Source organism: Scomber scombrus, chromosome 9 (genome assembly GCF_963691925.1).
Source record: "Scomber scombrus chromosome 9, fScoSco1.1, whole genome shotgun sequence".
In the NCBI taxonomy this organism is placed as follows: Eukaryota; Metazoa; Chordata; class Actinopteri; order Scombriformes; family Scombridae; genus Scomber; species Scomber scombrus.
The window spans coordinates 18,556,740-18,571,493 of record NC_084978.1 but is presented as its reverse complement, the minus strand read 5'-3'; the positions used below and the strand labels follow the sequence as shown (position 1 = coordinate 18,571,493).

The window sequence follows — 14,754 nt, the reverse complement described above, 5'->3', positions numbered from 1 at the left end:
ATTTATTCATTTATTGTATTAGGTGTTCCAAGCTATTGCACATGGGCGATCACCCACACAGCATGCAGAGAAGTGATCCTTATCCACAGATAGCAAATTGGACCCGGTCAACTATGGCTGCCGGTAACACTTTGTATGTTTGTGTTTGTTGTGTGCCAGGTATATGGAGTACTTCCCTCTGCCCTCCAACACCAGTTCAGACTACTACTTTGAGAAGAGTGCCAACTACTTCGACTCTGAGGTGGCTGCTCAGAGGGCTGCGGCTCTCCTGCCCAAAGCAAAAATCATCACCATCCTCATCAACCCAGCTGACAGAGCTTACTCTTGGTACCAGGTCTGTCACAGGCAACACTAAACTACATGAATAATTCATAAAGTGTAAGATTAAACACCACTGTTCTGTGGTAATAAATAATTCATTGTAGCCTTCTCTTGAGCGTAGGTAGACACTGACTGGATGCTCGGGATTACAGCTATGATACAGTGAATGCCCTTAAATGACTCTGTCTTCATCTCTGTCTTCCAACAGCACCAAAGAGCCCATGATGACCCGGTGGCGTTGAAATACTCCTTCCATGATGTCATCACCGCAGGCCACGAGGCACCAGTCAAACTACGGGTTCTCCAGAATCGCTGTCTGGTGCCAGGCTGGTACGCCATTCACCTGGAGCGCTGGCTCAACTACTACCACTCCAGCCAGGTACCATGTGTATTCATACACATAATAGTGGGCAGTGTGTAGCTATTGTTCTGATTTAGCTCATGTCAGGATCTGAGAACTTTCCCCCACTTTATAAATCAATTTTTATGGGTGGCTGGCAGGCATTTTGTTTCTAAGAAGGTAAGGGATGCTTGTTTTACTCCTTTGTGTGCCATTACCGGTGGTGCTTTAAATCCATATGACCATAAGAAAATGGTAACTGCCTATGAGGGACACACACAGGTGAATAACAAGCAGCTGTCACCCGACACTGGTCAAATCTGTCATCTGCAGTACTTTTAAGCTGCTGTAGCAGTAAAAAGTAAATATGTCTTTCTTGTACCAGAGATATAAAAAATGAAGTTGTAATAAAGATAATAACTTATCATGATTTTTAATGTGAGGACTGTCATTGTTATTCTTCTGATGTTTGGTACTGTTTGTGTGTCTGACCCAGCTGTTAGTCCTGGATGGACAGATGCTAAAGACCGAGCCTGCCTCAGTCATGGATAAAATCCAGAAGTTTTTAAGCCTGGCCAACGTCATCAACTACCACAAGATTCTAGCGTGAGTTTCCACCTTCACGTGAAATCACTCACAGTCCAATCGCTTCTTTCTGCTAATTCTACACATTAATGTGGGGATTTTACAGCTTTAGACTTCGTGGGTTACATAGTTGGTTTATTGGAGCGGGCAACAACCAGTCACTGCTCACTAGATGTTAATGTGACCAAACCGGTTTTAACAAAGTTACGTTTCAGGGTGCAGCAGATAAAAACGATAAATGCATGTTTTCTACTTATGACATTCCTTTATTCAACTTGCTAGAATCAGTTTCAACTCTTGATTATCTAAATAACCCAAATTATCCTCTAAAATATTATCTAAAGTTGACTCTAGGAATGTTTTAATTGGCGACTTTAGATTTGAATTATTAATTGAGTGTTCTGCTGGTTTACAATATATCTTTTTATGTATCTATTATATACAGGTTTGACCCTAAGAAAGGCTTCTGGTGTCAGCTGCTGGAGGGGGGAAAGACAAAATGTTTGGGAAAGAGTAAAGGACGCAGGTACCCTGATATGGACCCTGAGGTATGAGAATGTGCATTCTACCATTCATTATAGGTTGTTTATTTTACAGTATTTGATTTTGATGAGGTTTCATCTCACCTTTTTATCTCTCCTTCAGTCCCAGGCGTCCCTCAGGGAGTACTATAGGGATCACAACATTGAGCTGTCCAAGCTGCTCTACCGGATGGGTCAGCCATTGCCCAGCTGGCTAAGAGAAGAGCTGGTCCACACCAGGTAGCAACACCACCAGAAGAGACCACAGCTCCACACACTGAACCACTGCTCGACCCTGCAGGGGGAGAGGGGGGAGACACTGGCCGAGTGTCCAATGTTGAAGATTCCAAATGGTTTTTGAAAGTGGACAAAATATATTTGGATTTGAGGATAGGATGCCCAGCTGCATCTCAAAACTTACTGTGATCTTCTGGATGGTAAGCAAGAGGAGAGCATCAGTGCTAACTAGTTAGCACAGCTGCCATCAGCAGCTAATAGCGCTCCCCTCTCTCCCCTGAGCTTCGAGATGTCCTCCTGCAGGACTAAACGGGAACATGGGAGCCCTAACGATGGCCTCCACTGTGTCCTGAAGAAGAAGGGAAGGCTCAGTGACGTACAGCAGGGACCGTCAGTGTTTAATAATCACATCCCTGCTCTCCTTAAGCAAACCTTCTCTTTGCCACATGATCTTCATCTTGAAAATCAAAGGAAGGAAAAAGCCTGAAGGCCGCCACAGTTTCATCTCTGGAAAACAGGTGGAAGAATTGATCACACAGCTATGAGTTGTGGTGTTTGGAGCACATTAAAAACAGGCAACGTAACATTGACTGTAATAGTTAACAGACTGACTGACAGAGAGACATTTGTTGCAAATGCCTGTGATAAGTGAAGTTTGTATGTGAGGAAAACGGGACATCTGGAGTCTTGACTCAGGCTGCATGTTGTAGCCTTATTTGATAGGCCTTGGTAGAATCTAGTTATCGCATTTACAGGATGTGTCAGGACAGAATCTTTAAAATATTACCACATGGACTTTTTTTGAGGGTTTTGTTTTTTTATTTTTAAAGATTTTATTTTTTGTTTTTTCCTTTACACAGATTTTGTTTTAACATTTTTTTATAATGCTGTCGGCAATGCATTATTGTAGAATGTACCAAAACTAAACATTTTAGCTCAGTTTCCTCCTACAGGGCAGATGTACAGGACAGTAGTCTGGTTTGCTGAAGTTTTCAGCTCAGCTTTCTCTTTTAGTCAGTTCAGACCAAGTGAATTGGCTAAAGCAGGAACAGAAGGATAGATGTTGAAAGCACAATATTTAAAGGCACTCAAGTGAACATCGAATCTGGACATACAGGTTACTGGAAAGCACACTAATAAAAAGGATCCTACTACAATCTGTGAAGAAGATCATAAGCTAGCTACTGTATGTTAATTAAGACTATATGGTCCGAGAGATTCAGATAGTGTACAGAACAAGACTGTGCATTTCAATTCAGTTCAGATTGGGTTTGTTTTTTTGTCAAAACTGTATATTTTGTATTATATTTTGTTTCATTTCATTTAGTAAATGAGTTTGGGGGATAAAAAAGCTGTCTCTGGGAAAAACGTGTAAAGTTGCCAGGCGAACCAACAGTATGCCCAGTGAGACCATACAGACATTTGGTTGTGGGTCGAGGTGTTACCACTGCGACTAGATGTCAAGCATAGATAACAAGAAGCTGCTCTTATTGCAATAGTTTTGTACAATGTTCTGATGTAATAACAATGCACATGGTGGTCCTTTTATTTCCTGACTTTGTAATGTACATAATACGCAACCCTTGGTAGACCTAAATTATTGAATGTGTTTGGGTTTACACTCTCCATCAGCCCATTCCCATAGTGTGAGATGTCAGCGCTGAAGGGAGTTTGGTTGAACGCGTTGTACAGAGGCGCGTCGATAAGATTGTTTCCTCTCATGTCCTCTCACTGCCAACTATTGTACAGAGGTACTGAGTCTCACCATATAAAGTATTAAGTGATAACACATAACAGCAACGATGGTACTAATCTCCTGGACTGTATGATAAAGATTTGTAATTGTTGTCAATAATTTTTACAGTGTAACTAATATTGTCAGTGCTTTTTAATTTGCAAATAAAACACCACTGTATTTTTCAGTAGTCGGATGTTTTCTTTCCTCTTTTGTCAGTCACGCACAACCTTGAAATCATTCATACTTACTCTATATTTTAAAGGAGAGGCATATCAGTATTTTTATCCTCAGACATGCAGAAAGGATGTTTCTAGAAATTTAAATCAATGTCAGTATCAGTCATCTGGCCGAAAGCAAGATCGGGTTATCTTTTGGTTTCACTTTGTGATGAGCTACATGAACCAAACAATCTGAATCTCTTAAGATTGCATGAAGCAAAGGTCTGTTTAAGAATACAATGAACTGCTGATTTCTTCCTTATTTATTCCCCTGCTGTTTATCCTAAACCAAATGCATATTTAAAATCTGGGTCAGGTTGTTTCCTGGTTGGGAATCCACCAAAAATCTGCCATAGAAGCAACACTTCTTTGTTCCAGGTACTAAACAGTTACCAATATTAATAATGACCATTAATGAACTGCTGCATTAAGACAATTAACCATTATAATTAATAATTGAAAATGAATAGATACATAGAAGTTCAAGTACTTAGCAAAAGTCACGTTTTCATGGTTACTAAAAAATTATATTTTAGAGGAAAAATGCATGATTGTTGGTAGAACAGTAATAAGTATAGTATAAGTTACACTAAACCTGAGATTGTAAATTACACAATCTACTAATGTTATAAAAATTATGGTAGAAATAAGTTTTCACATTTACAGACATAATCTTTAAAATATTATCTTATGGACTTTTTTGAGGGTTCTTTAAAAAAGACTTAATAATAGAAAATTAATATATAAAGTACTTAGCACACATGGTTTCTAAAAATGTATTATTGTTGGAAGAAGAAAGAGGTCGTAGTACTATGTATTTAGTTGTACAATGAACCTGGAAGTTTAAATATATGTGTATCTGGATGTAAAAATGAGTATAAGAAAAAGTAAGAAAGTAAAAAGTTAAGTCAGATGTGTATGTATGATCTTTAACAGCAAGATCCTGTTAACAATTAAATGAATTATCACAAATAAAGTATCATACGCATTAAGATGAAATCCTGATCATAAAACACTCACACTCCTTTCACTATTGTCTGCCTCTATCAACAAGTGATGGTGTTTTATTCTGACCAATCAGACAGCTCCAGCTGCACTGAGCCCTCCCAGAGTGTTTTGATGAGAGGGACTTTCCACATCCCTTTACCTTTCTTATGAACCTGTCTGGTTTTTCTTCCTCATTTTCAAGCCACTTTATCTTCCTGACATCCCTGACTTTGTTCATTTTGTTGCTGTGAAGAAGCGAAGACAAACTTCCAAAACAGATGGCTCAGTCTCCAGAAGATGCTCCCCTGGCCAGAGGAAGCCTGGCAGGCAGTGAAGAGGTGCTTGTTGCCCCTGCAACACTCAGAGGGTGAGAGGATCCTATCATAAATTAAACTTTTTACTTATTCTAACAGTTGTTAAGTTTGTTTAGTAGTAGCTCCAAAATGTAATATTTACCAGTAATGTGCATGTTCCTCTATGTAGAGCTGAATTAAAATGAGCGATAAATCACATTTAAAACTTAAAAGTTAAGTACAGCAATGTCAGTTTAAGTCTTGTAACAGAATATTGTTTTTGGTTGGGCTTATATTATCCCTAAATGTGATTTTATCAGGATTTTTTAAGATCAGTTAATAACTCAGTTGACAGCATAAAAAGTTTGTGTAGGTATTGTTTTATAACTATATGTAAAAAAAACTTCATATTTTATTAACTTTAATACATTTTTTAAGCATCTTTTGTAACTTGCATCCTTTACACCAAAGGTAGGCAGATATGCTCTGCCTAGTAACTGGTGATGCTGTCACTGCTATTGGTTCATAGTTAACAACAGAATTAAAAATATATAAGATAAAATAAGAAAAATATTTATAGTATATAAAAAGATATTATGAGCTTTAAACGCATTTGATGTATGTCTATCATAAGTTCACAATAACTCCAGTGTATGAAACATATTTTTGAGTTAGATGTGAGGAATAAAGGAAGCTTGCTGTCTCCCCTCAAAACTCGCCCTATAGTGCTGTAATACAGAAATCTGATTTCTAAAATTGACTTTTTAAGACAAATTAGAACTACCATCTTAATAAAGACACACCTGATGACATCTGAAAATATTATTTACATGCAGGAAATACTAAAAAGTCTCTGGGTTGAAGTTTCACTTTTGATTTTAACAAAGCTGTTTATCAAATAAGTGAAAGTACAGTTGCTGAGGTCTTGTGCCTTTTTAAAAGAAAAAAATAACTGAATACGTGTTTAATCGTCTTAAACTGGCTCTAAATAATGACTGGATTTGTACTTCCTTATAGCAGCTGGAGAAGGCATCTGCCTAGTAACTAGTGATGCTCACTTTCTATTGGCTGATATTGAGCAGCAGAGAAAAACATTGTATTTATTGTTTATATTTATACCACAAGACTTTTATTACTTTAGGTAACATTAAGGAGAATTTGTGTGGACTTTATTTTCTTTGTAAATGGATAATACTAGGATTTTAGTTCTACATATGGGGCTTTTTTTTGTTTTCTGGACTCTCAGACATAAGTGTCAAAACAAAAGGCCAGTGCTTTGACACACACAGCACTTTAGGAAATCCCCTTCTAGTTACTTAAATACCATGGACTATTTTGGTATTTTTTTGTAAAATCCCAATCTTAATTTTTCTAAACTTGACTGTGTGTTGTGATATTCTTCTCCCCCATATATTTTATCCCCTCCCCCCTCCCCAACTGCTTTATCCTCTTCAAATGACGCATACATTTATTTTTTTCTCTCTCAGAGGTTCCAACAGCCGTGCCTTTAAGGTGGCAGGCCTGACAACCTTGGCATGTCTGCTGCTGGCCAGCCAGGTCTTCACTGCCTACATGGTGTTTGACCAGAAGCAGCAGATCCACTCGCTGCAGAGGAACTCAGAGAAAATGGGCAAACAGCTGACTCGCTCATCCCAGGGTAAAAAGGGGACAATAAAGTTCTTATGATGAGACAAGAGGGAGTGCGTCATTATTGGGAAATAATCTTCATCTGATAGGAGGAGGGGGAGGATGTAAAAATGAATAGGGGGAGAGGGAAGTGAATTTGCTTTCAGGAACAGAGACAGACAACAGGGAAGTGAAAGCATTGTTGCTGATTGATGGAAAGTGAATTTGTTTTCTTTTTAAATCATTTTCAGTTTTCAGTAAAACTACTAAAAAAACGAAATCCTTCAAATGTATTCATATTTTTGTTCCAGTTTTTAAAATGATCTCTTGTCATAGTTTTAATCAGATAGATTTTTAAAGTGATGAAATCCCCAAGCTAATTATCAGTTCTTCTTTTTCCCAGCTGCGGCTCCGATGAAGATGCACATGCCAATGAACAGCCTCCCTCTGCTGATGGATTTCACTTCCAATGAGGACCCCAAGAAGACTCCTCTGGCAGTAAGTCTACACCTCCTGCCTTGAAAAACCTGAGAGCCACTGTGTCTAAGTGGCAGCAACCATCTCATTTATGTCTTGGAATATTCCCTTTAATGGTGTATAATAAATAGCATATGCTTGAATCTGAAAGTAGTAAATATCTAGTACAGAATTATTATTTTAATACCCTCCGTTCTCTCCCACCAGAAACTGCAGGACATCGCTGTTGTTAGTGTGGAGAAACAGCTGAAGGATCTCCTGGAGGTATGTTGCTCTCAGTAATATGTTTGTCTTCACTTCGCTGATGTTTGTTGATTGCTAAGTTCGGTCATTTTTTGCGCAGGTCTCCGAGCTGCCACACATCAACGAGACCTTCCTGGCCAACCTGCAGAGCGTGGAGAAGCAGATGAATGAGAGCGAGTGGAAGGTGAAGCCTCTCACACGCTCAAATGGAAACTAATAAGATGAAAATAGAAATGAATACATTTTAATTATCTTATTAGTGATGGTTCCTAAACATTTTGTACCCTGCAGAGCTTTGAGACCTGGATGCGCTACTGGCTGCTCTTCCAGATGGCCCAGCAGAAGCCTGCACCCCCCACAGCTCAGCCAGGTTACTGCGACTTTCTCACATCTGCTCCTTTATATTTGAGCATTTAGTTCATGTACTGATCCCTCTGCTGGTGATGACAGGATTTTCTACATTTCCAGTTGGAGGTTTATGGGCCAGATATGGATTTGTAATATTTTACCATGACACTATTAATATAAGATAGAAATCCTGAGCGTAGATGGACAATATGTGTACCGATGGCTTATTTTAGATTACCATCATTTTTACAATTTCAGTGCAAAAAGGTTAACAACTTTAACCTTTCCTCTCTTCTGCTCATGGTGAAACTTCAGCCAGTTTTACTTTGTGGGAATTTTTGTTTCTGCACTTAACTTCCAATAACAACTATTGTCAGCTCTGTACTACAGTCACCAGCAATTAAAAAACTAAACATGCCTTTAATATCATCCTTCTTATTATTTCCATCCCTCAGCTTCCACTATCATGACCAAATGCCAGACCGAGGCAGCACCTGGTGGCAGCAAGATCGGCTCCTACAAGCCTCAGTGTGACGCGCAGGGCAACTACATGCCCATGCAGTGCTGGCACGCCACTGGCTTCTGCTGGTGTGTGGACAAGGACGGCACAATGATCGAGGGCACCACCATGCGCGGCCGCCCCGACTGTCAGAGAGGTAGAAGTAGATTTCAAGACTTTTGATCCAAACGTGCATCTGAAGCTTTTCGTGCAAGGCTGTCATGAATTAAAAATGAATCACCTCTTCTTCTTTTTGTGTGTGTTAATTTTAGGCACTTTTCCTCATCGCATGATGTTAGCACCCAGGATGATGCAGAAAACCATCAGCGTTGATGGTGAGGGCATAAAATTAAGTATTTTAGCAGATTAACAGATTACAAAATTTTGAAAAGATTTTTGTTGCTAAACATCATCACTTGTGTTTCTTCTTTTTTTCCAGATAAGTCACGCAAGTGAAGCAAACTGTGATCGTCAAGTGATTGTCACAGGCATACTTAGTTTGAGCTAACTGCTGACTCTCATTCAGTAAAGGAACTAACTGCTGATCAGTCTTTAATGTACTCTATTTGATTTAAACCTTTTCACTGGCTGCATTAAATCAAATCAATAGTGGCGTGGTACAGTAAACTGCTTATTCATCTAAGATGTAACTTTGGAGTGTTCTCATTTACCATTTAACCTGAATTCATATAATCTACAGTATATTGTTTGTGAATATTGCTGTTTGCTTCTGATGAATGCTTTAAGTGACAAAAGCTGATTTTTCCCCCACTTATCCCAGTAGTATTTCATCATGGAGATAGTTCTGTTTTTACTTGACCCAGCACAAAGGAGGGTAGTGGATGTTTATTTGCGGTGCAGATAGCATTAAAAAAAATCACATTAAAAAATGTTAACAGCCAAAACTCTTTCTAGAAAGTGTCCCCTGTTATTCTGATAATCCACAGACATGACTATGAACAGATTTCATAGGGTTTGTTTCTCTTTATGGAGAGAAGTTCAGTTGAAAACTATCCACAGTGAGGTCTCTGGATTACTGCAATGGGAACACTGTTTGTATATAATGTATTTTTAATGCTGTACGTGCTACAAACAAAAGCCTGCTGGCCAAATAAAGCCAAAATTGTCTGCATGACAAGATACTATGAGAGATTAATGAGAAAATGCTAGTGTGCAGTTTGGGTGCACCAGCCCTTTACAGGTTGTGAACGTAGGAGGTAATTTTTCTATGAGGGCGAAATAAAGTTTTCCTAACAACACTGTTTGCAATGTTGTGTATGATAAACTAAAATCGTGGTTTTCTGGGATGACATAATTGTTGAACTTTACAGCTAAATAAGGCCTTAATAAACTTTAAGATGATTAGATTCAGTGATGCTGCTTTGTTCCTATATTTACTGGCATCTGTTTCAGTTTCCATTCATGCAAACAGATTCATTCACCTCTACATTCAAGACATCTTCAGTTCAAAAACCTTAGATTTCATGATTATACATTGAATTGTCCTTTAGTACTATAATTCTAATGTCTCATTATTCTCCTCTATACAAACATTTACAACCACCTGTCCCTCCCCTTTTCATCATACGTGTTGATAGATCATCATTAAGGAACGGCAAACGTTGCAAAGTCACAAGCTGGCACTCAGTCCAGATTAAATCAAGGTTGTGTTTATCATCAAATTAAATTAAAGAATCCGATCAGCAAAGCAGAAACCCATGTTTACTTTCTGTGCCGCTTCAGATGGCTGATGGAAAGGCAGCCAGCTAAGAGCCTAATGGACAGAAGAGTTTGGTTTTGAGAATGTTGTGTGCCGAGCGTTAAGTGTTAAGGGTCGTCCTTCCACACTGAGAACTATAACTATATAGGTGAGCATCTACACTTGAACTATGGCGGTGTCAAGCACGAGCTGCGCGTTCCAGCTGTGTCTGCAATTAATTATTGATTAGCTGTTACTGCTATACGATTCCAGTATTTCAGACACTAGTTGATGCGATGTTTCAGTATTTACAGACCAGACTGACCCGCAGCAGATGTTGAAGCGCAGTGTGTGTGTGTGTGTGTGTGTGTGTGTGTGTGTGTGTGTGTGTGTGTGTGTGTGTGTGTGTGTGTGTGTGTGTGTGTGTGTGTGTGTGTGTGTGTGTGTGTGTGTAAAAGTGCACATGGCCGTAGCTACCATTGAGGACACCGAGGTCATGTCCTCGGTATTTTTTTCGTTTTGTTGTGAAGTGAAAATAGCCGATGAGACAATTATCCTTGCATCAACGGACCGTCACGCGACACGTACTTGCAGATACTGCTACCATGTCAAAACAAAAGTAGTCGGCTATAACCAGCGGCGGAGTGATTCCTTGAAATCCACCGGGAATTTTTTCACTGGCCCCCAGTATGTCCCAACTGGTTTCCAATTTAACTGGTTTCCTTACAGAACAGCTCCAGCTGTGTTGTGCTTCCGTCAGCAGATTCGTCACAAATTCACAAATATACACAGCATATTAGGCTACTGGAGATTTTTAAGTGCTCACTTTCAGAAAAAATATTCGCTGCAGTAGATGTAGTAGTGAACTGCGACTTGAAAATAGCCAGAAATATGTTTATGTCTACATTCGTGAATTGGACATGACCCGATTTTGCAAAGTGTTCATTCATTTGACCAGCCCTTTTCTCCCTTTCCCAGCAGGCCGTGCTTTATTCCACATTTTAAGAACAAACAAAGAAAATAATATATTGCAGTTATACTTTTTAAAGATACAACCATAGAAGTTGTAGAATACTGAAATAGGAGTTGATTTAAGTTGCAAAATTGGAAGTGATAAGAAAGAACTGGACCACAAGAGTGACCATGACTGAGAAATGCACAGCAAGAAAGTGGTATAAATACATCATGGATTACTTTTAACTATTATATGAGATGTGGTTTTCTTTTTGACCTCGGTATTTGAAAAATCCTGGCTACGGCCTTGAAAGTGCACCGCTGCAGCAGTGACACACGTTGTGAGCACAGGTCCGCTTACAAAGATCCGCTAACTTTGTTTTACACAATTATAGAGAACACAGTTCCAGCATCTTTGTAATAATAAGGATCTATCTAAATAAATCACCTCTGGGTGTCATCCTGCTCCAGTTTACGGCGCGGCAGTCCATGGTGAGAGAGGAGCAAAGCCACATTAAATAAATACATACATATGAATACATCAGTCAGCTTCCCAAATTGAAATGTTGATGTGGATGTTTCATGTGGATGGCAGCATTCTGACATAATATACATTTTTTTGTTTGATGCACTGATGCACTGTGGTCTGTTTTGACATTTCCTCCCAGTGCAATATGTTTTAAATGAGTTACTGAAAGCAGTGTTTTGAAAATGGGATCCATATCATTCCTAAGCCATTGTGAATAACGGGAACATATATTTAAAATGTTCTTGCATGTGGGCTATATCAATGTTTTTGTATTTTGTGTCATAATTTAACATAAGGTTTTAACTTATTGTTGATTATAGCACACTCATTAACAAGAAAATTAAAAGCTGGCACTCCATGTCAAAAATGTTGCCTACCCCTGATAATTATTATGCTATCACTATGCTATCCCTTAGCCAGTTTTAGTTTGCTAGATCAGGATAATTTTTCAGCTCTGTTATGACCATTAGATGAAGTGTGACTGTTGAATCATGCCAGATAAAAGACTATTTACAGTCAGTATGAAGCTGTGTGATGTGTTTCATTCTGGCTGAGACATGACCTTCCTTCACTCAGGTTGTGATTAATTTTCAACCAAAAAGCAGATGTAGCCTAGCTGATAGAAGTCGCCTTATTATACATATTCTTATTCACCCCATTATGAGATGATCATATGTAATGTTCAAATTGGTTCAAATGTGGCTTAATTAAGGTTTTTAATGTTAATTGTGATATTGTATATTATATAGATATTGTGTGTGTGATAGGCTACTGATAGAAAAATTTACTACAAGACTGAGTCAGAGACCAAGTTCAAAAGTCAAGTTACTTTTATTCTTGCAAGAAGGAGCAGATCAAAAATACACAACCATCCACGATGGGTCATATAGAAAAATGCTCGCCGGGGCAGTCCTGGCGAGGGAGATTTATACTAAACAAAAGAAACAAATCATTCTTGTCCACCACGTTATCAGGGCACCAGGTGCGGGGCTGTTTTTCCTTGGTACCCTCCCGTTCCCTTTCTCCGCGACCTTCACATACCTTTAGTCAAAACAGTTCACAAACACAGGCTTGGAAATGTACTGCTTCTTAACCTTTTAACTTGTGGCCTTTACTCTGTGAATCCTTTAAAAGCAAGAGTGTAGGACAGGCACCTATCTTTATTACATGTCATAAAAATAGTCACGCTAATCATTCTAAACACCTTAAAAGTACGATCAATGAATATAAGACATTAGTATACTGGTTATAGAGACATAAAATGAATAAGACATTTGGATTTTCCCATCAGCTACAATGCCCTCTCAAAAGAGGAGACTCCAACAGCAGGAGAAAGAGCTGAGGGAGGTAGCAAAGGGCAGTGCAACTTTACAGAGCTGGATTCAGACCAGCAGACCAGCAGGTGAAAAAGAGTCCTGGGCTTCACCAGGAATCATTGAGTGAAGCCATTGTCAGTGTTCATGAAAATTCAGTTCAGTTCAATTCTGTGTGAGTGCATTATCTGTATTGAGGGATGAAAGTTGATGATTTAGTCAGATGTTTGGAATTGAATGATACGAACTGTTGAACTGGCAACATATTTATGGTCATATAAGTACAATCAAATACTTGGTTTATATTATAAATTGTATATATAATATATAATATTATTTAAAATATATAATATAATTTGCTAAATCTACATTTGAATTTTTACTTTACATGACAAATACAATATCAACTCATAATCATCTGATTTCAAATAGTTTAATGTTTGAAGTTTGAATATTGTGGTTTTCACTTTAAAAAAATGTTTCTTCAAAGGAACAGGCTTCTGCTGTCGATAAGTAGTGAAATGAAGGACCCTGTGAGGACTGTGGAACTGTTAAGCTCAAGAATCAAAATCATATTGGTGCTTAAACTAGTTACAAGAAACTGTATGAGCAATAATATTCTAGCTTGGACAAACAGTATGCTGTTTTTATTATTTCAATAATATTTTTAATTTAAAACTATTTACAAATTTGAAATTGTTTTGACTATATTTTACACCATTCAGATACATGCTGACAAGTGATACCTAAAATCAGGGTGGGCAGTGCCTTTTTTTTTTTGGTTAGAGCAACAGCCCCTCAAAATGTCTGTGCACATCCCTGTCCTTAGGGATGCATAGCTGTCTGCGTCATTCTGATGAGTAACCAAGTTTTGGTTCCTCTTGCTCTGCCAAATTGCAAAATTTGACGGGTAAAACTGCAATTTGGGAAGTTTGGTGTTGGTCATAGGAAGTACTGTTAGCGTGCCTTTAAACCAACAAAAAGGGAGGGAGTGGTTACACCTGCATCATTAAATCAGTTATTCAGATGAGAATAAAGACAGTAAATTAGGTTATAGATCTCCACTTCTCACTTAGCCACTGACTCTGCAACACGCAAACATCTACAGCTTAACTGACTGGTTAAGGGTAAGTGACTTAAAGATATACTCTACATTGTTGTTTTACCCTGTCAGAACAGAAATGCATGTTTAAATGTAGCTTTGGATATTTTATAATTATATAACATTTTGGAAAATGAGACATTTTAGTTGCTGTTCAGCATATCTCTAACCTCTTTTTTTTGTGATAAAATAAAGTGTAATTTTGATTTTTCTATGGCTCACTTTGTGGGTATTTATTTCCTGCATTTTGGTAATTAGTGTTGGTTGATAGGGTGGGGATGCTGTGATTTCCATGGTCTTATGGCTGGAGATACTATCCTTTAATAGACAAAACAGCTTTCCACTCAAAAGCATGTTGTACTTACTGATTCTGCATTTGTATGTTTTAGCCATCACTGTACAGAGTCTAATACTAAAAAACTCATACAAGCAGGCACTCAAAATCATTTCTTGTTCTATTTAGAGCCTTACGCTACAAAAAAGCTCTTCAAGAGTCACACTAAAACTGTGATATATAACTTTTACTTTTTCTTTGATCTTGATATTTTCAGGTGTCACTGTCCTCCTGCCTGCCATGAGTCTAGTTCTGCTCTTGCTTTTGGGACTCGCTGTCACTTCAGAAGCGGCCGCTTCTCTTTGCAGCGTAAATGAGGATGGGACTCGTTGTGAATGCAACATAGATGTGATCCGCAACCCACAACGTTTTCTTTGTTTTCAAGCTTCG

The 14,754-nt window shown here is 38.4% G+C and overlaps 2 protein-coding genes across 2 annotated transcripts in view; both read left to right on the top strand.

Annotated features, from left to right (window-relative positions):
* LOC133985522 (bifunctional heparan sulfate N-deacetylase/N-sulfotransferase 1-like) overlaps positions 1-3,923 on the top strand; it is a 42,587-nt gene extending 38,664 nt beyond the window's left edge. The window contains exons 11-15 of the mRNA XM_062425180.1: positions 160-334; positions 530-700; positions 1,158-1,267; positions 1,692-1,794; positions 1,892-3,923. Coding sequence (XP_062281164.1) covers positions 160-334; positions 530-700; positions 1,158-1,267; positions 1,692-1,794; positions 1,892-2,011 — 679 coding nt within the window. The 3' untranslated portion in view covers positions 2,012-3,923. The remainder of the gene's footprint in view (positions 1-159; positions 335-529; positions 701-1,157; positions 1,268-1,691; positions 1,795-1,891) is intronic.
* Positions 3,924-5,133: 1,210 nt separating this feature from the next.
* On the top strand, positions 5,134-9,804 carry cd74a (CD74 molecule, major histocompatibility complex, class II invariant chain a). The gene is made up of 9 exons (XM_062425471.1): positions 5,134-5,314; positions 6,728-6,897; positions 7,270-7,364; positions 7,551-7,607; positions 7,687-7,770; positions 7,878-7,956; positions 8,390-8,590; positions 8,706-8,768; positions 8,873-9,804. The coding sequence occupies exons 1-9, from the start codon at positions 5,226-5,228 to the stop codon at positions 8,887-8,889; spliced, it is 855 nt and encodes a 284-aa protein (XP_062281455.1). The 5' UTR covers positions 5,134-5,225; the 3' UTR covers positions 8,890-9,804.
* The last annotated feature ends 4,950 nt before the right edge of the window (positions 9,805-14,754 follow it).